The sequence below is a fragment of the Apium graveolens genome, chromosome 4 (genome assembly GCF_009905375.1).
Source record: "Apium graveolens cultivar Ventura chromosome 4, ASM990537v1, whole genome shotgun sequence".
In the NCBI taxonomy this organism is placed as follows: Eukaryota; Viridiplantae; Streptophyta; class Magnoliopsida; order Apiales; family Apiaceae; genus Apium; species Apium graveolens.
Window position 1 is genome coordinate 299,393,679 of NC_133650.1, and position 21,922 is coordinate 299,415,600.

At 32.1% G+C, this 21,922-nt stretch overlaps 1 protein-coding gene across 6 annotated transcripts; it reads left to right on the top strand.

Annotated features, from left to right (window-relative positions):
• Positions 1-13,001: 13,001 nt before the first annotated feature.
• LOC141721352 (uncharacterized) lies at positions 13,002-20,767 on the top strand. Of its 6 annotated transcripts, none has more exons than XM_074524266.1 (12): positions 13,002-13,279; positions 14,180-14,515; positions 14,817-14,953; positions 15,893-16,006; positions 16,109-16,177; positions 16,448-16,615; positions 17,245-17,380; positions 17,834-17,997; positions 18,075-18,201; positions 18,356-18,436; positions 18,646-18,732; positions 19,097-20,767. In XM_074524266.1, exons 2-12 carry the CDS (start codon positions 14,213-14,215, stop codon positions 20,396-20,398), a joined length of 2,688 nt encoding a protein of 895 aa, XP_074380367.1. In that variant the 5' UTR covers positions 13,002-13,279; positions 14,180-14,212; the 3' UTR covers positions 20,399-20,767. The 6 variants fall into 6 exon arrangements, with proteins under 6 accessions (XP_074380367.1, XP_074380366.1, XP_074380368.1 ...); XM_074524265.1 differs by having other exon boundaries at positions 13,003-13,279; positions 17,236-17,380; XM_074524267.1 differs by lacking the exon at positions 16,448-16,615 and having other exon boundaries at positions 13,003-13,279; positions 17,236-17,380.
• The last annotated feature ends 1,155 nt before the right edge of the window (positions 20,768-21,922 follow it).

Genomic DNA, 21,922 nt, shown 5'->3' on the forward strand with positions numbered 1-21,922 from the left:
TATAATAATAATCATAAAAACTATTATAATTCAAAACTAAAAAATAAACTAACAAAAAAAATTAATAGTACAATCACAAAAAAAATGTAAAGTTTGTCAAAATCATTACAATAAACAATTTGATTTAAAATATTTGTGAATAGATAATTTTTATTTTTTTTATAAAATAAGGAACACATTTAAATTATATTTAGGTATAACTATTACACGTGTTTTGCTTTATTTTGTAACAAGAAATATTACAGTTTGTTTTTTAAAAAAAAAATTGGAGCACATTAATGGCAAAATTACAGTTTGTCTTTTGAAAATTGAGAGCACATGAATCCTATAAAAACATAAAAATTAGGAAGAAATATATTATTAATAATAAAATTATTACAATTCAAAATTAAAATAACAATCTAATAAAATATATTTAAAAGTACTATGACAATTAAGTTAAAATATTTTTTTCAAAATCATTATTAAAACCGAAAAATTATAAAATATTATTACAAACGCCGCAAGATTCAAATCTAAACAACTTTCTAATTTTTGATCAAACTCCATTAAGAAAAATATATATAAATAAATAAATAAATATGTAAACATATTATTTGATATGATTAAAATATTTTATTTACAAATTTATAATGTGAAAAAAATCAAACAATGAAAAAAATAAATTATAACATATATGTTATATTTAGGTTATCCATGTCAAATATAATAATACAATAATAATTAAATATATAAGTACAAAAAGTACAATATTTTGAAAAATACATTATTCATGAAGAACAAAAAACTTATTTAGGAAAAAAAATTATTTTATTAAAAATTAGGTAAATAAAGAATAAATATGCATCCCGTGCGTGAAGAAAAGACATAAGCTTACACAACAACAAACACACCTATAATTACACAACACTCACTACACATAATAATAATTTTAATGGCATTTAGCAATTGATAAAATTTAAATCTAATAACATTTCGACTCAATAATACAACAAAAATTTACATAAAGCAAAAATGAATTCAAACAAAAAAATTGTAAAATAAGAAATTAAAGGTAAGATGTTAAAATGTTGTAATAAGTTAAAATCTAAAGTAAAACTAAAACACATTACAAATTTGTATATTAAATGTTATAATAAGTTAAAATTTAAAATAAAACTAAAACACATTACAAATTTGTCATTGAAAATACACCTAAATGGGTGAATAGGTGATTCTGGCTAACTAGGATTTCCTTTAAATTTTACCCCATAAGATTTTATAAACAATTCAATAATCTGACAATGATAGTAATGAAGACTAAATGCAATGCAGAAAAATAAATAGAACACACAAGAATTTTAGTCAGGTTCGACCCCTAAGCCTATATGGTCTACGTCCTGGTCCCTTACCAACTTGGTAAGAGAATATATTATTGATCAATGAAAGTTACAACTACAAGATACAACAACATATCTCCCTTTATCCCACTTGCTGATAATGGCTTGCTGAAACCAATTTAAGAACCTGCTCTCTAAGTACTATACTACTGCTTAGTACAAACTTCTCTAGCAAGTACCACTAAACCCTTGTTTCCCTTAGCCAACTTATCCAGCAACTAATCAATACAATTTGAACAATACAAATCAATGATAAAAATTACAACTCAAACTATAGACTCTCTCTAAGATAAACACGTGTATATAATTAGAGCTCGAGAGTGTTTTAGAAACAATAAAGGTCAGGAGTTGTATGTGTTCTTGCTTACAAATCGTCAGTCATAAAACTGCAAGAAACCACATATATAACCACACATTAACGTTTGAAACATTCTCAATAAATTACAACGCCTAGAATCCAATTCTACTATTTAAGATCGTTGGGATGGTTTCCAACGTTCATGTGTACGTTAGATAGAAGAGAAACAAAGATGAACAACGTTCAGAAAACATCTCTTCTATATTGTAGAGTATAAAACATTTTAACAGAAAATAGAAGATAAAATTTGATAGAAAAACAAACTCCTATAATTTAGGAAATCAATTTGAATAAGTTAAAATGAATTATACTTGAGCTCTATACATATAATGCACGTATATTTATTAAAGAAGTCCTTACAACTGATATAAAAGAAGTTCCCATTAAATCTCCATGAAATTCGACTTCCTTGTTGAATCTAGACTGTGCATCTTAGCTTGCTGTTATTCTGAAAATCATGATCATAGCTTGCTGAAATAGATCAGTGTCTTATGATAGCTTGCTGTCAAGATACTTAAATGACAAAGTCATTATGCTTAGATTACCTGCAAACAAGCTTAAATAACAGTATGATAGCTTGTTGTGTTGATCATCAAAACTAAGGGATTTACAATCTCCCCCTTTTTGATGATTACACACATCTAGGAGAATTTATAAAACTCCCCCCTAAATCTATGCATATCTCAAAATATAAATTAACACTTAAGATATCACAATCAGTATAATAAATGACTTAACAGATTCCCAAAATCAGTAGTAACAGCATATGCATAAACAAGTCTTAAAAACAAAAACAACCACCAACAAGTTAACCAAACCACATAAACAGATAATCATCAAATCAAGTACCAGATGCAACAAGTCTTAAAAACCACAGAAAATTAAATAAAAACTAAGTCAAGTTCATAAATTGATTACTTAAAAGAAATTCTCCTAAGTTCTCCCCCTTATATCATCAAAAGCAGATTAGTCTTCCTGAGCAGAATTGACAGCTGCATCTTCTTTTGGTGAAAGGAACGCATCTTACTTCTCCTGTTGTTCCAAATCTTCAGCAGTATCCACAAGATCATCCAAGCCAGTGTCTAAATCTGCATTTGACTGAGAAGCTGAAGGTTTCTGAGCAGACATGAAGTTCAGCAAAATATCCCTTAAGCCCTTAACCTCTGTCTTGAGCTGGTTGATTTGTTCAGTGGTGGCAGCAACATGTCCAAACAACAAGGTATTATCATCTTGAATACCTTTTAGCAGCTGCATCATCTCAGCAGTTGGAGTAAAGTTTGAAGGCTCATCTACAGCAGGAGACTCAGGAACAATGGGGCAAAATCCTAACTAACTCTCCATTGTCAATTTGTAAATTAGACCGAGCTAACACTTTAGCATCCAAAACTTCCTTAACACTCACCTTAACAACACTCTTAAGTTCAATCTTAAAGAATTCAAACACCTTGGTAAGCATCAAATCATAAGGGAGTCCAATTCAGATATCATATTCTTGAGAACCAAATGAGACAAATCAAAAGCCCTACCAGCTAGGATCATAGAAACCAGGGTTACATCTTGATAACTAAAAGTTGATTTATTCCCACCCCTAGGACAAACATTAGCCCTATAGATTTTAAACAACAAATGTGCCATAGGAATTACTTGAGTGGTGGAAGGGGGCTGAGGGTTTTCTTCAACAGTAGCATCAGATCCTAACAGCAACTTAAATTGATCCATCACAGAAAAATCAGGAAATGACACATATCCTTTTCCAGTAAAAATATCAACCTTAGAGGGATTTTCAAACTTGATGATTGAACTTAAAATTAGAGGGTTAAGCCTATTTTTCTTGTCATGCACAGTAGTAATACAGTTTCCATTCTTATCTTCAATCAAATTAGCATAGAATTCTCGGATTAAATCGGGATAGTAGACTTTAGGCATTTCGACAATAAAAGATTCCATACCCAAATTCTGAAACAAAATTAAAGGACCGGAGTTTTGAAAAATCTTACCAACAATCGGGATTCCAGGTATAATAGGACGCACATCCAAAGCATTTTCAGTGAATCGTTTTTGAAGATCAGGAGAATCAAATGCTAATGATTGCTTAAGCTTCTTCAAATCAGGAGTGTGAGAGACTTCTCCATCACTCTCGTGACCCAAATCAACCACTGTCGTATCTATCTTGGAGGAAGTACGCTTGCCCAGTATTTCAGAGTTTCTAGTAGCACGAACCATTTTGATGAACTGAACCGGTGATTTTGAGAGAAGATGTTTGATCGGAGCGGCGGTAGTTAGAGAAAGCTGAGAAGCGGTGTGTAATAAAACCCTAACCCGTGCTATTTTAATGTTATTTAGGGAAGAGTTTAGGATAAAGATTAAAAACAAATTATAGTTATCCAAAAATCTAACAAGATTAAAAACAAATTATAGTTATCCTAAAATCTAACACTTATCAATATAACAATTTTTATATCTATCTAATTAACCACACTCAACACTTTAATCTCTTAACAAATAAATCAATACATCATGCAGATAGTTAAACATAAATAAACAGATAATGACATATAAAAAATTAAATTAAACAAAAAAATGTCATTTAGATAATCATCATAGTAAGCTAACATGAAAAATGATAGTAAGCCAACATTACCAAGTTTCCAATGATAGCTTTCCATTATATACTGCACATGCCAAGTTCCCTTCGAATGGTAGAAAATCTTTCTTCGCCAATGGGTTTTGTAAAAATATCTGCCAATTGATATTCAGTAGGCACAAAAACTAATTCGATCTTACCTTTGGCAGCATTATCTCTCAAGAAATGATGACGAACATCAATATGTTTTGTTCTTGAGTGATTCACCGGATTCTTTGATATGTTGATGGTGCTAGTGTTGTCACAATAGATTTGAACTCTGTCACACTTGATTCCAAAATCTCGTAGAGTCTGAATCATCCACAAAATTTGAGAGCAACAGCTACCAGCTGCTAAATACTCACCTTCTGCTGTGGATAATGCAACTGAAGTTTGTTTCTTACTTTGCCAAGATACGAGACTTTGTCCTAAGTATGTACAAACACCATTTGTACTCTTTCTATCAGTTTGACATCGTGCATAGTCAGCATCACTATACCCCACAAGATCAAATGTGCTTGTAATAGGATAAAATAACCCAAGAATAATAATCCCACTTAAATATCGAAATATTCTTTTAACTACATTTAAGTGTGATTCCTTAGGTTTAGCTTGAAAACAAGCATAAACACATACACTATACATGATATCAGGCCGAGAAGCAGTAAGATATAAAAGATTACCAATCATACCTCTATACTTCTTGCTATCAATATCTTTACCTTTCTCATCCGATGTCAGCTTGTTGTTTTGGTTCATTGGAGTAGATTTCGGCTTGACATTGTCAGAACCAAACCTGGTCAGCAAATTCTTGACATATTTTGATTGATGCACATAAATTCCATCTTTAGATTATTTAATTTGGATCCCCAAAAAATAATTGAGCTCACCCATCATGCTCATGTCAAATTCACTGCACATACACGTAGAAAACCACTCACACATAGAATCATTAGTGGATCCAAAGATTATATCATCTACATATATCTGAACAATCAAAATATCATTACCATTTTGCCTTATAAATAAAGTAGGATCGATTTTACCTCGAATGAAGCCATTTTTTATCAAAAACTTATTAAGCCTCTTGTACCAAGCCCTTGGTGCTTGCTTTAAGCCATATAATGCCTTCTTGAGCTTGTAGACATAGTCCGGATGTTGTTCATGTTCAAAACTAGGGGGTTGCTTGACATAAACTTCCTCTTCCAGAAATCCATTAAGAAAAGCACTTTTAACGTCCATTTGATGTAGCTTGATCTTCTTGTAGCATGCATAAGCAAGAAGCATCCTAATTGATTCCAATCTAGCTACTGGAGCATAAGTTTGATCAAAGTCAATGCCTTCTTGTTGATTATACCCTTGTGCCACAAGCCTTGCTTTATTTCGAGTAACGGTACCAAATTCATCCACTTTATTCCTGAAAATCCATTTTGTACCAATGACTGAAGCATTCTTTGGTAGCTTGAAAAGTTCCCAAACATCACATCGTTCGAATTGATTGAGTTCTTCTTGCACAATCGTGATCCAATTTTCATCTTCAAGTGCTTCTTTGACATTCTTGGGTTCCTCTTGTGCTAGAAATGCAGCATAAGCACAAAAATTTGTAGTGCCTTTTCTTGTCTTGAGTCCATCAGTAATATCTCCAATAACCTGTTCTGGAGGATGATTCTTCACTGTCCGTGTAGCTTTTGGCAATGAATGCCTTGAGATATCTTAATGAGAGGTCTTCCTTATCTTAGATGGAGGAGCTAAGTCTTCACCATCATAGATTGGCATTTTATCCTTTACTCTATTTCCTCTAGGACCATCAAGAGTCATCTTTGCCATCTTTACAATTGCATCATCAACTAGAGTAGACGTTTCTGCTTGCTGATTTCCAGAGCCAGTTTCAATTTTAGCTTGCTTTTTTCCAGAATCAGTCTTTGTTTCAGCTTGTTGTTTTGGAGTAGCCTTCTCTGTTTCAGCTTGATGTTGTCCAGCTTCACCTGCATCATCTTCCTCGTCACTTGGAAGATCATTGTTAGGTTCTTGAAAAGTAACATCTATAGATTCTTCAACAATATGCTTAGACAAATTATAAACTCTATAGGTTTTACTATTCATAGAATAACAAAAAAAATAGCTTCATAAGATTTAGCATCGAATTTGCCATAATTGCCAATTTTCTTGAGCACAAAACATTTTGAGCCAAAGATTCTTAGGTAACTGATGTTGGGCCTCTTTTTCTTTAGTAATTCATATGGAGTCTTGCCCAAAATAGGTCTTATCAATACTCTATTAAGAACACAGCATGCTGTGTTGACTGCTTCTGCCCAAAAACTTCTATGTAGCTTGCTTTCTTGCAATAATGTCCTTGATGTCTCTTGCAATGACCTATTCTTGCGTTCCACCACACCATTTTGTTGTGGAGTCCTTGGAGCCGAGAATTCATATGATATTCCTCTTTCTTCATAATAAGTAACAAATTCTTTTTGGAATTCACCACCTCGATCCTCCTTATACCTACAAGCTTTGTATTGAGCTTATTCTCAAGTAATTTAATTAGTTTCTCGAACTCATTAAAAGCAACATCTTTAGTTATAAGAAACAATACCCATATAAAACGAGAATAATCATCAACAATTACAAAACCATATTGCTTACCTCTAATACTTTTATAAGCTTCTGGACCAAATAAGTCTAAATGCAAAATTTCTAAGGGTTTAGAAGTAGATACCATCTTCTTTGCTTTTTTGAGTACTTCTAATTTGCTTGCCTAATTGGCATGCCGAACACACCTCAGTCTTGACATACTTGATTTTGGGTAAACCTCTTACTAACTTCTTCTTTGAAAGCTTGTTATGCAAGTCCATGTGAGCATGACCCAATCTTCTATGCCAAACATAAGGATCTGTGTCTATTGCAGCAAGACAACAAGCTATTTTCTGCAACTCAAAGTCCAAAATATATATATATATTTCCTTCCCTTCTAGCAACTAGGGGGACTTTGTTAGTACTAATAGTAATAATACACTTCTCAAGACCAAAATCAACCTTATGACCATTATCATATAACTGACTTATACTAAGCAAATTATATTTTAGGCACTTAACATATTGAACTTTATCAATTGAAATGTGTTTATTACCTATTTTACCTTTTCCAAGGATTTGAAGAGTTTTGCTATCACCAATAGTCACTCTTCCACCCTTTTTCATCTGAAGACTCAAGAATTGTGCTTTGTCTCCACTCATATGTCTAGTACACCCGCTATCCAAGATCCATTGAGTTGATTTGACTCGAGCGGCAAGACACATCTACAAAACAAATAAAACAACTCAACCTTTTGGTACCCAAAGTTTGTTGGGTCCGACATGGTTAGCAGATAAAACATATAAAACATATAAAACATGTAAATCATATTTCTTTATCCATTTTTGGATAAATCTAGGTGATTTAACTCTGCCAGCCTGATGATAGTAAGCTGTCTTTGTTCTGCCATTCTGACCATAGTAAGCTGTTTTCTGTTTGTTTCCTCCATGGTATGATTTCTGTCCATTCTGGACTATGCAATGTTTTTTAAGATGCCCTTTCTTTCCACATCTGTTGCATATCTTCTAAGGCATAGCATAATCATAGGGTATTCCATGTTTTCCTTCATATCTTAGAGCTTTGTCCTTCTTGTTTGCATTCATTCCAATTTCTTCTCTGACCAATGGAATATTTGTGTTATTCATCATTGATTTGAGACTTTCTTCTCCTTGAACAAAAGTTCCCATGCCCCTTTTCAGATCCTCAACTTCCTTTGTGAGCAGATCAATCTTTTCAGCTTGCTGACTTATGATTTCAGCTTGCTGAGATGGTTCTTCTGCTTGATTTGAAGGTGTTGCATCTATTGATTCTCTGACTTTGAACAGCTCCAAACATTCATCCCTTGCTTCAATCTCCTTCTTTAATTCCGTGATCTCCATTATTTGAGTCTTGTTTTTTTTGAGGAGAATTTTGTTAAAGTTTTCCACATGACTGACTTTAGCTTGAAGATCCTTGATTTCAGCCTCTTTGTCAGCTTGTGTAGGTACCTTTTTGTCAATCCAAGTATCCACTTTGCTCATCAAATCTTGAACCATATTCTTGAGATAATTATTCATCTCTTTTAGCTTGCTATTTTCAGCTTTAAGAGAATAATATTCTCCCATAGATACATTCTCACATTCCTGCATGGTTAGTGGTTCCAAAATAATATTTTCAGAAGATAAATTATATTTACAAGAGTTTACCTCACTCTGATCTTCTTCTAAATCACTTTCTAGGTAGCCACTTTCTGAATTTCCTCAAACAGAATCATCATCAAGTCCAACTAGGGCAAGATTAACCATGTCTCCACTTGAATCATCACTAGAAACCGAGTCATCATCACTCCAAGTCATTAGAGCTTTAGCTTTCTTCTTATCCTTGAAGACAATTTGCTGTTTTGACTTCAATTTGTAGCAGTCCCGCTTATAATGGCATGGCTTTCCACATTCAAAGCATGTCTGATCTTTAGAATCTTTGTTGACCTTTTTGTTGTTGGAAAATCTGCCTTTATCTCTTTTCAACTTGTTCTTCTTCTCGATCATCTTTCTGATATTCCTGGATATTAAAGCTAGTTCTTCATCTGATTCATTTTCAGATTCCAGTATGCTGTCATTAGTGTGAAGAGCTAACTGCTTCATTTGAGCAACTGGAGTTTGCATAGAACTTAATTGGCTTTCCTTGATTTTGCTTTCAAATTGTTCTAATTCTGCAAAAACAGCCAATTGATCCATAGTATCTATAGTTGGAGAGGATTCCAAAGTGGTTACCTTTGGTTCATAGATAAATGGCACAACACTATGTATCTTAATGTTAATTTCCTCTTGAGGGATATGTTTGCCAAGTTGCTTTAACACATTCAGATTTATCTGGAATCTAGCTTGACTTTCTCGAATAGTTTCTCCATCTCGAAACTTGAAATTTCCGAACTCATTCATTAGTTTGCTCAATTTCACCTTCTTTAAGCTCTTGGATCCTTCGTGATACCATTCCAGAGTATCCCATATCTCTTTAGCTGATTTGCATGAAGAGACTTTATCACATTCACTAGGACATAATCCATTCATGAGAGAATTCCCAGCCTTTCCATTGAAACTGTATTTGAGTAATTCAGCCTCCGTGAGATCATCAATGTCTTTCACTTTGCCTTCTTTGTCCTTGAATTCAAATGGGCCCTTCTGAACAACTTTCAAAGCTAGTGGCTCCCTGGATAGATATACTTCCATGCGACCTTTCCACCAGTTGTAGTTTTTTGTACCAAGCAAAAGAGGTGCTCGGTAGTCTGAGGTTCATTCGGGATATTTGTCAGCCATTTTGATCGAATACTATTCCTGTTACAGAAAGATTAGTATACCAAAGCTCTGATACCAACTGAAAATACACCTAGAGGGGGGGTGAATAGGTGATTATGGCTAACTAAGATTACTTTTAAATTTTATCCGATAATAGCTTACTGAGATTTTATAAACAGTTCAATAATCTGACAATGATAGTAAGCTGAGATGACTAAATGCAATGAAGAAAATAATGTGCAGAAAAGTAAATAGAACACACAAGAATTTTAGCCAGGTTCGACCCCTAAGCCCCTATGGTCTACGTCCTGGTCACTTACCAACTTGGCAAGAGAATATATTATTGATCAATGAAAGTTACAACTACAAGATACAACAATAGATCTCCCTTTATCCCACTTGCTGATAATGACTTGCTGAAACCCTGTTTAAGAACCTGCTCTCTCAGTACTATACTACCCCGTAGTACAAACTCCTCTAGCAAGTACCACTAAACCCTTGTTTCCCTTAGCCAACTTATCCAGCAACTAATCAATACAATTTGAACAATACAAATCAATGATAAAAATTACAACTCAAACTATAGACTCTCTCTAAGATAAACACGTGTATATAATTAGAGCTCGAGAGTGTTTTAGAAACAATAAAGTTCAGGAGTTGTATGTGTTCTTGCTTACAAATCGTCAGTCATAAAAACTGCAAGAAACCACATATATAACCACACATTAACGTTTGAAACATTCTCAACAAATTACAACGCCTAGAATCCAATTCTACTGTTTAAGATCGTTGGGATGGTTTCCAACGTTCATGTGTACGTTAGATAGAAGAGAAACAAAGATGAACAACGTTCTAGAAAACATCTCTTCTATATTGTAGAGTATAAAACATTTTAACAGAAAATAGAAGATAGAGTTTGATAGAAAAACAAACTCCTATAATTTAGGAAATCAATTTGAATAAGTTAAAACGAATTATATTTGAGCTCTATATATATAATGCACGTATATTTATGAGATAAGTCCTTACAACTGATATAAAATAAGTTCTTATAAATTCTCCATGAAATTCGACTTTCTTGTTGAATCTGGACTGTGCATCTTAGCTTACTGTTAATTTTGAAAATCGTGATCATAGCTTGCTGAAATAGATCACTGTCTTATGATAGCTTGCTGTCAAGATACTTAAATGACACAGTCATTATGCTTAGATTACCTGCAAACAATTGCAATTACTTGCAAACAAGCTTAAATAACAGTATGACAACTTGCTGTGTTGATCATCAAAACTAAGGGATTTACAGTCATTTCATAAATATTTGAAGTAAATATATTTTAAAGTAATATTAAATTAGAATTGAAAACATTATTAATTTTTACACCCTACATGAATTGAACGAGATTTGTAAATATTTTTTTGCAAGTTTACTCTGAAATCAAAAATTAGTTTTAAATAGTATAGTAAAGTTACCGAGTGAAAAAAAATATTACTAATTTTAAAACTAAAAAAAACATAAAATTTTGTAGAGACGACTAAATTAATTAATGAAGGTTAATGTTATTTTTTCAAATATCAATATCATAATTTTTTCAAATTTAAAAATATTAATTATAATAAAAATACACACATACGAAAATTTTTTAAATTAGTAATTTACTTTGAAAAAAAAAAACAAAGTTGGGAAGTAGCTTATGATACATATGTTAATAAACCTAAAATAAAGGTACAAATATATATGTTAATATTCAATACATTTCTGCATAATTAAATAATTTAGGAATAAGTAACAATAATTTTAAGTTTTTTTAAATGTATGTTTAGTTATTATTGTTCTTAATTGTATCAAATATAGTTCAAAAATATTTTTAATTTGAGAATCAATTTGCAAAAATAAATGAGATTCAAATACATTTCTAATTATACTTTCAAAAGTATAACTAGCAATTATTCTTTATAATTGTATTAAAAAAATTAAAAATATTATTAATTCGGAGATAATTTAGAAAAAATGTGAATGAAATTTAAAATATTATTTAACAATTTTTGCAAGAAATTGAAAAATATTTACATATAATATAATACATTCAGAGTGGCTGAAATAATGTGTGTCTATATATTTAATTTGAAAATTTTAAATTTAAAAAAATAGGAAATTTCATTAAAAACATGTATATAACAATATAAAAAACAAAAGGTTATATTAAAAAACTATGTATAAATATAATTTCAAAATTTTTACAAATAAATTTTTATAAAAAGTTATTCTACTATTAAAATTTTTAAACAATATGAATAAAGTTTTCCATTACACGAGGATGAAGCTAGTCCTATATTATATATAATTGGTGTAACGGAGTTAATATGTCAGGATTGTGTATTTTGGTTGTCATGACTAACAATTAAAATTATATTAAACTCAACCAGCCCTACTAATTTTTACAATAAACTCTAATTGTTTCTAATATAATTATAATGTGTAAGTATTGACAATAAAGAAAAATTAATTAAAGTTAAACTATTATAATATATCAAAATATTAATAGAAATAAAAATATATAATGCATAAATAAATATAAATTTCAGAAAAAAAATACTAAGATGTAAAGAATCAAATTAACTCGAAAACGAAAAAATGTAACATGTTTATACATAAAACATAATAACCATAACATAACCACTGCAAAACAAATATAAAAAACTTGAAAAAATATTATATATTACTTGACTTGACATGTTTAAAAATGTATTCTATACAATATAATTTAAAAAATATATAAATACAAGAAAATACTAATAACAAATATGTAAAAATAAATTTTAATACAATATTTTTTGGTAAAATAATAATCATCACATAGATATGTTATCAATTTTTTTTAAGGTGATTTTAAATTTTTAGTTACAAATTTCACTTACACATATATTTTCAATATTTATGCTAAAAAATTAAAAAAAAATAACAAATATAATGTAAAATTATACAAAAAGTAGATATCTAGATTTACTGAAATTAATATTTTACAAAAATATTGTTGTAAATAAATTAACAAATGTAAAAAACTTGAAAAATATTATATATTATTTGACATTGACATGTTTAAAACTATATTAACATTAGAACTGAATAAAATCAAATTATAAGATTAAATTAACAAATGTAGCATTTTTCAAAAGAAAATTAAAAATGATAAAATTATTATAAAATTACGTATTTATAAATTATCCTGTGATGGGTATAAATAAAGCTAGCTCTAGTTAAAATACGATGCGAACACAGACGACAAACAAACCCACGAGGCTAAAAACTCTTAAAATAAACCCAAAAACATAGGTCTGTTTTGTGTACCCGACCAGTACTACTAGCACCTCTTCCGCTTCTCTAAACAATAAAATTCATTCAGGATAATTCCAATTCCAAAACGCCTTCTATCTCTTTATCTCTCTCTCTCAAATCTCTCTCCCTGTTTTTCCTCAATTCTTCTCGTAACCTAATTTATATGTATTAATAATCTCTCCAATCCAATATATATCTAATGTTTCCGGCCGCTTTTTACCCCCAGGCATTGCTTATCACAGGTATATCTTTTAATTCAGATGTTATCTCTTTCTTTTTTTAAATTCTCTCTATTACAATCTTGGCACCCCACATTTTTAAATAATTATAATAAAATTAACCATTTGTAATTTGTTGTAATTGTTTTAAATTGGGAAATAGACTCCAATTGTTGCCTGATTGTGTTAATATAATCTATATAATCTGTCTCGTGTTATCATGTGCCAAAGTTGTTGTGGGATGAAATAAGCTGGTTGGGATGGGAGTAGTTTCGATTATTTTGTGTATTCTGACAATATAACATATTGAATTGGTATATGCTCAACTAGCTCCAACATTGTTTCGGAACGCCTTCCTAGAACGTTAATAGGACTATTAGTTTGATTTAAATAAATGCACTATGCCTCCTAGGATGTTAAATTTGTTCTTCTTTCGGAACAGGTTTAAATTAGGGCTCTTTAGTTTGATTTGAATAAATGCACTATGCCTCCTAGGACGTTAAATAGGACGCATAGTTTGATTTTAATAAGTACCTAAACTCTGCATCACCAGTCGTTGAAACTTGAAGGATTCTGTCTGTCGTTGAAACTTGAAGGATTCTGTCCCGGAGTCTTTAATTTTCTGCAATTCCCACCGTACACCTTGAAGAGGTGAATTGACGATTGTAGAAGAAAACTACATGTTATGATAGTATATATGGGAGTTGTGAGAAATTTACACTAGTCTTTGTTATACATTAGTTACTCCTTTTATGTCGCAACTTTCCGGTTGTAATTTTGCTAATATTTTTTTCAAGCGCTCCAGTTTGCTTATTGTAAGCTTTATAGATGTAAATTTTATGGTGTTCATATGCAGAAAAATAATTTGTTGATTAATATAGAAGAATGCATCTTATTTTTATTATTTAATTTTTCATTTTTTAGAGTGCTGCTTGTAATTTGGTTCGATATTTGGAAATGGCTGCTGGTCAGCAGAAGAAACGTTTAAATTCTGCGAATGGTGTTGGTTACACCCATCAGGAGCAAAATAACTTGAAACGGAAAAAAGTGGTATCAAGCCTCAAGACAAATATTATTCTTGAGTGGGATGACAAGGGGAAGAATGTTGTGGCTAAGAAGGAGCAGGTCGGCATTGCACAGAGAGATTTGTCACCTTTCGTTGATGCACTTCCTAGTTGCCACAGTATCTTGGCTGACGTAGTCAATATTCCTCAGGAAACTTTTGAAATAGAAAATTTGACGGAGGTGCTTTCCTATGAGGTAAGCATTACCTCATTTTGTGTCCATTATATTTAATTATAGAAGCACCCTATTTTACCCGTATTCTTTATTTTGCCTCGAGTACCCATGTTGGACACTCGGCAGTCGGACAGGGTGAGGAACTTGACTCTTCATTTTGGGCCAAGAACTTTGGGCCAAGAACATGTAAAGTTTTTAATATTCTTAAGCCCTATAGTTGGACAGGTATCCAAATTGGACACTTCCAGCCAAATCCGGGTGATATAGCAACCAAATATTGTCTCTTAATTTTTTATACTTAAGTTGGGATTTTCATAAATAGGTTTGGCAAACTCATCTATCTGATAAAGAGAGAGAATTGCTCGCTCAGTTTCTTCCAAAAGGACACGATGCTCAAGAGATTGTTCAAGACTTGCTTGAGGGGGATAACTTTCACTTTGGAAATCCATATTTAAAATGGCAAGTATCTATAATCAGTGTAGGACCTCATTGATATTGATATGCACATCTTTGTCAGGAGACACAAAAAGTTGACTTGCTGACATTGCATAATGGTTGTTGTTAATAACTTCAGTTTGCTTGATGCATTTTTTTGTTATTAGTTATGAACTGCTGGCATCTACTATATTTTTAAGAATAGGCAATTTTCACTACTGATTAATTAACTCTCATATATTGCTAGGCTTGTTATTCAATACTCTTTTAGCTATCAGCTTGGACATGTTCAATTTGGAATATCTTAATGCTTATCAATATTATTATTACATACAGATAGCACCTTTGGAGATTATCATTCTTTCCGGAGTTCTATATAAGTAGCTGCATTATTAGTAACACATGAAAATTTTAGTGTGCACGTGCATGCACCTAAAGCATGTAACAGGACACACATTGATAATATTTATGTAACTTCTCATATTCAATTGATCATATTTACACGATTAAACAAGCATATTAAATCAATTTATTGAAGAAACTAATTAATCTTATATTGAAATACAACTTGGAGAATGGAAGTATGTCAATATGCAAAATTATAAATTTGTGATGCGACAAGTTATTGCTGTGCTTTTGAAACATGATAGTTTTATTGATATTCAGCATGCTAGATTCAACTGAAATTGCATTTTATGATTATATTTTGATGTGTTTAGAGTTTACATTAAATTTTGAGTCACGGATGATGTCGTAATAAGGCTGGTAAAGCAAAGATTAAGAAGTGTTTTTTAGGGATTTTATTGATTTAACAATTTGTTTGGCCTCATAATTGTGTAAAATACTAACATGCTTGGAACTTTATAAACTATGAACTTTATCTAGAGATAGGCTTTGCTACTGAGCGTCTTTTGGTTCTTTTTTGGATTTTAAGCTGCTTCCTTTGCATTTTTAAATTTGCAGGGGTGCTTCTCTTTGTTCAGGTTATCTTCATCCTGATGTTGTTCTTAACAAGGAACGTTTTTTAAAAGCTAGTAAGAAAGCCTACTATTCAGAGCTACAAAGCTACCACTATGAGTATGTAAACTAAAGCTCCACCTCTTTGCTATTGCCCGACATTGTGTTCTGACTAATTCATAATTTACAAAGTTTTTAACTATGTTTTCTGTTTTGTTACAGCATGATCAGGGATCTACAAATTCTGAAAGAAAGATGGTCACAAAATGATATTGAGCATAATTTATGGAGGTGGATGAAGTCTATTTGCTAAAGAAGGATATGTTATATAATTTATGTTATTAAAGGATGTGCACATAACCATGTAATTAGGGTAAAATAATAGACTAATAAATTATGGTGTATAGCCTAGGCTAGAATTAGTTGATTATAATATTTGCCATGTGACGTGAAGTAGTTTAAGGAGTTCAGGGTTAGGTGGTTTAAAGAGTTCTATGTTTATTTTGTCGCTCTGGTTTTTATAGCCTAGGGAATATTAAACTAATTTAAAATTTTGGGCAGGTTGGGGAAACACGCTGAACAAAATTTGGTTGCTCATGCAAATAAATCAACATTTCATGATTTGGATGATAACCTCACATCTGAATCATGTTCATCTGCTGCTAATGATAAAACATGTAGTAGTGATGAATTGAATTTTAAATCACTGCATGAGAATTCCCAAAGGAGGTAATTAGATTCTTCCTCTTGAGCTTTATGGTTGCTCGTTGGTATATCTGCAATAGTGCTATTATTTTGTTTCAATCCATCTTCTGGGTTGGTGTATAATAGAGCCAAACTTATCAATTATTATGATGGAACTCTAAGCAAATTCTCTTCATTTTGCAAAAAATAATTTCTACATATTATGAAGTATAGTCAATTCTTGTAAATTTTATTTTCTACATAGAATAATAAGAAGTTAGTCGTGTTCTTTCCTGTAATTTTTTTCCTTATATTATGTTTTACGCAGAAGTGCCTGTTAAATGGATTGGTACATGTTAAACAGTCCCCGGTTTTAGAAAACACGACCCATATTGACTCAAGAAAACTCAATTCTACATGCATGTTTAACATTACTCCATTCAGATTTATTAATAACACATTTTGCTTTTCTATATTGTGAATAGTTGATATTAACAAATGAAACTAAATGTAAGTGACTTTTAATTATTTGATTGAGCCCGAGGGAGATATACTTTTTAAATGTCAAGTTGGTCGTACTCTTGGATGAACAGAGTATATGTGTACTTTATTTTTGTTTTACCGGTGGTACCTTCAGGAGTTTATTTGCTTTTCTTTGGTGATAGCATCTGCAGAAATGGTTTTATGGAGGATACATATGATAATGCATCTGATGGCGTCAAAGTAGTACCAAGACCCAGAATAGGGGGAAAATTACAGAATGCTAATCACCAGTGTGGTGATGGTGCCAAATATATGTCTTATATCAAGGTTATTCGTCTTATATTCCTTAAACTTTATATTTTAAAAAACAGTACTTTAAATACTTTTCATATCTGTCCAGTTATTTTAACCACCTGCAGAAAAAATTTGATGCAAGGTCAAGAGAGTAAAACGTGTTCTTTATCAGAAATAATGTTAGGCAACATTGATGTGAAAGAGATACAGTTGAATTCATGATGGTCTCAGCTTAATAGCTTATGTATCCTAATGGTGTGAATAGGAAACTAGGATTTATTAAAACTTTATAAGTACCAAATATATTCTAGCAAGTTTCCCTTTTAGTTTATCTTCCTTTCTACTTTTAGTTGGCATTCATATATGGTTAGCCAACTCTGACAGGAACCCACCTAAACTATTACTTAATGAGATGATTGATAGTTTCATTTTTTTTTTTTTTGCTGTAGACAAATCTGATCTATTCTCATTGTCTTTTTATTTCAGGTAAGCAAGGAGCAGCATCGACGTGTTAAGAATAGTATGAAGCATTTTAGCAATAGCATTCAGTCCAAGTCACTTAATCATGTTTTAGGTGACCTTCATACTTATTATATACAACCATACGGAGAGTTTGAGGAAGAAGAGCGGCAGAAGTTGCATGTGCACTGGTTAGGATTTTTTCAGAGGTTATCTCTTTTGATCACTTTGTTTCATAAAGGCTTGATGGTTTTATATGTTTGTACAGGTCGAAATTGGCAAACGTAGACATTGCTGCTGCTCACACAAACTTGAGAAGCAGGCAGATAAAAAAGCAGCAAGTGATACATGCTTTAGGGCGAGAAATGGTTGCAAAACTAAACTATTTGAAAGAGGTAAAATATCCAGCCCTAAATCTGACCCCTTTTTTTCTTAGTTTGAAATCAACTCTTTGAATAAATGATTAACAGCCTGTATTTTTTTTGGCTTTCTTGATTGTCTGCTTTTTCTGTATCTTATTGACATTTTTATTAAATTTTTTTTTATCAGAATGAGGAAAAGAAGACTTCTTGTTACTTAAGTGATCCCGTTGGTGAAGATTCAGATCCCGAACCGTCAACATCAACAGAGGTTTGTTGCTTTTCTTTTTTGAATCATGATAATGAGGTAGGTTTATTGTGTCTAATACTCCATGTACAGCAGTACTAGTCTGACTTATTAGGTGGCCAGAGTACTCGCAATTATATCAGCTCGATACACTAAACTTTGTTGCCTGACATATAAATCTTCACTATATTATGTAGACTAGTAAGTCAACTCATTTGTACCATTCTGGTCAGGATGAGGACAGTGAGATATCTAATAGCTTTCTTGAGGAGAATATGGATAATGCTGCAACAAATCATGAATCATCCTTATGTTTGGAGGTTTGTAATTTATTTTATTTTTTTAAATAAAATTAAATGTTCCTTTTTACACTGCCTTTTCTTTATTGATTAGTTATTTCCTTTGCATATTTGTTTAATGTTAAGTGAGCAACATAACTTAATCATTTGAAAGTCATCATTAGTAGTTTATGTTATCCCGGGGGTGGGGGTGAGTTAGGCTGGTTTAGAAATAACACAGAAGAATCAAAGAAGGATGTTATGTATATTCCCTGGTCTATGCCAATTGTCTTTTACAAAGTCAATATACTTGAGAAGAAGCTCGGAGAAGTAGACCTGACTCCTTAACTGTTGTATAGTTACTAATGGGATGTGATGTTCTTTGGTTCTTTCTTATTGTGGTCAGGTCGGAGAGCACAGAAATCCGGCTTGCATGATTCAGCAGCACACTGATATTGCAGCGGTAATTAATGGACCTGCCATGGATGATGAAACTGGATATGTTTCTACACCGACACAGAATCATCAGCTGCAGCATAATCCATTACCTGGGGGCAATCATGTCTTCAACCCAATGGACTTCGTTTCAGATGATATTCCTATAATGCCCGAACCAGGTGATCTACTTCCCAACGTATCAAAGTTCACAGAAAATGTAAGACCAATGGCTGTTCCTTGTAGTCAGGAAACTCCTCTCTCCGTTGCTTGTGATGTTTGGCCAGCAGTTAGCATGTCGAATGCTTACTATAACTCTACTCATGTGAGTCATGATTACGCTTCTGCCAACGAACTATCAAATGGGCATTCACAAATTTTAAAAGAGCATCCAACACAATTGTTAAATTTGAAATCTGACATGCATGAAGTAAACCTTGGGAAAGAGTTGTCAGGTAGACAATCAAATGATATTTTCTCCAGTTCTTACCCTAATCAAGTGCAAAATCAGCAATTTGAATTATTCTCCAAAGGTCTAGGCACTGTACAGTATCTTCATGAGCAGAAACCTAGGATGTTAGATGTTCAGCCTGTGGCAAATATGATGATTGATAATAGTCAACTGGTTGGAAATTTCACGGAGCAGCTGCATCCATCAATGGCGCTTGATCTCGGGCGGAATAGATTAATGGATCCTTTCATACATGAGAGCATACAGGAGAGCATGTATTTAAATGGCCTTAGGCATGCACTTCCGAGTAATGATCACTTCTCGAGCCCTCTTGCCTCACCGACCCTCAACATGCAGAGTTGGGGTGCCAACAGCGTACAGCATCCAGGACTGTCCCAGTCTCATCCTAATGGTGGAGAATTGTTGAGCCAGAATTGGGTATCTGTTGATAATAATGACTGTGGTAGTTGGTCTGGTCTAGAAGCCAATCTTTGCCAGAACCAGAACTTTGGTAATGGAAGTATTGCAGATCAGAGCCTCTTCAGTGTTCTATCTCAATGTAATAATATGAATCCTAGCACTGGTCTTCGTACTTCATTTCCCCCTCAAGAACGATTCACTCAATCTGTAAACCACAGTGGTGGGGTTATTCCTGCAACTAGCAATCTAATACCAGGCATGGTTAATCAACATATCTACTTGAATGGGCATGAAAATATCAATGGCCTAAAGGCCAATACCGGATGGACCGGCCTGCCACATCAAAATACTGCTTTACATGATTCACTAGGAAAGCCATACTTGAGGTACTGGAATCAATAAATTTGGTCGAATAAATAGTTTGCTAGTATATGGTAAATGGGATGAGAATGGATGCATAAGATCCATTCAATCTTTCAAAAAAATGTAGGAAGGGCTTTATGTGAAAGCGCTCTTAAACCGGAGAGGTAGGACTATGTACATAGATACAAAAGAGAAATTCTGCTGACATGTTTATATTTAGGTTCTATGAGGATTTTGGTTCAATAGTTAGACACATTTACTTTTGTTGGGTTTATTTTTTAAAACTTTTGACAGATTACCATAGATTACAGACGTCAATTGCTGCTGCATGGTTATGCGTCAACATCTTGGCTAGTTTGGTTTTGTAGCTTCATATCTTGAAGAACACAAAAGTTGATTTTGTTCTGTCATTTGGCCTCTCACTTCACTTCTGCAACATCTTTGAGTTATATGTAGGTGATCAAAGCAGACAAACTAACTTCAAACTAAACTGAACAGACACCCCTCCTGAGCAAATAAATCGAATCAAAATCGAGATGAAATGAATACAATATGAACCAACCCCTGACATTTTTTTTTTGAATAAGTAGGCTTATATACTTTACAAAATAAGTTCATGTTCTACGAAATCGTGAGCAAGAATCGTATCTAAGATGATAAGACCCAAGATGATAAGAGATAAACCCTTACCATTTAACTTTTCTCATTGCGCTTCAAGACTTGTTGTTTTTAAATACAAATGCCTTGCAAAACTATTTCGGGTGCATCTCTTGCGCAAATCACTATAGTCTACGGTCTCAATAGTACCATCAGTGGCGGATCCAAAAATTCAGTGATGATGTGTCACCGACTAATAATTTTTTGCGATATCAAATATTTGTGTAATTAGTATTTTATTTAAATTAAAATAATTATTTACAAAAATTTAGGTTTATCACATTTCTTATTTTTGTGCATAATTCTATTTTTTTTAATAAAATGAACATTTCTCCTTTTTCCACACTTATTTTCCCCCTTATTTTCATAAATAAAGTTTAAAATATTTGGAGCAAGTATATGTATTATAGTCATAGATAAAGTTGTTATAACCAAATTATTAAAAATCGTATTATTTATAAAATTATCTGACACTAGAACTTATTGTTTACTCAAAACACTTATATCTAAACAATATTAAAACTTTTATTATTTCTAATTATCAAGGATAACTAAATAGGAATATAATCAATTTTTAATAAGGGAAATAAGAAAACCGAGAACAAATAAAAAATCAACTATACCTAGAGGAGTTGATGGTTGGAGTGGCCTATTCTATATAACTAACATGTGGATTGAAGATGATATTAATATTAATAATTAGATCGAACAACGGATCAATTTCGGTTCAGGATAATTTTAGATATCGGATAATTTTAGTCTGCTATCCATCTCAAATTATAATTACGATATTATGTATTTTGAACCAACAAACAAGCCCAAGTTTCTCAGTGTCTTTCAAAACTTGTCCACGTGTAATACACGGTTATATTATTGATCAAATGAAGGTAAAATTGTATGCATTAA

What these genes read in the sequence shown, in the direction of transcription:
- LOC141721352 (XM_074524265.1), top strand. Translation starts at nt 14,213, where the DNA reads ATGGCTGCTGGTCAGCAGAAGAAACGTTTAAATTCTGCGAATGGTGTT. An exon ending in GGAAATCCATATTTAAAATG is followed by an intron (nt 14,954 to 15,892) that starts GCAAGTATCTAT and finishes TTAAATTTGCAG; the next exon opens with GGGTGCTTCTCTTTGTTCAG. An exon ending in AACTAAACTATTTGAAAGAG is followed by an intron (nt 18,202 to 18,355) that starts GTAAAATATCCA and finishes TTTTTTTATCAG; the next exon opens with AATGAGGAAAAGAAGACTTC.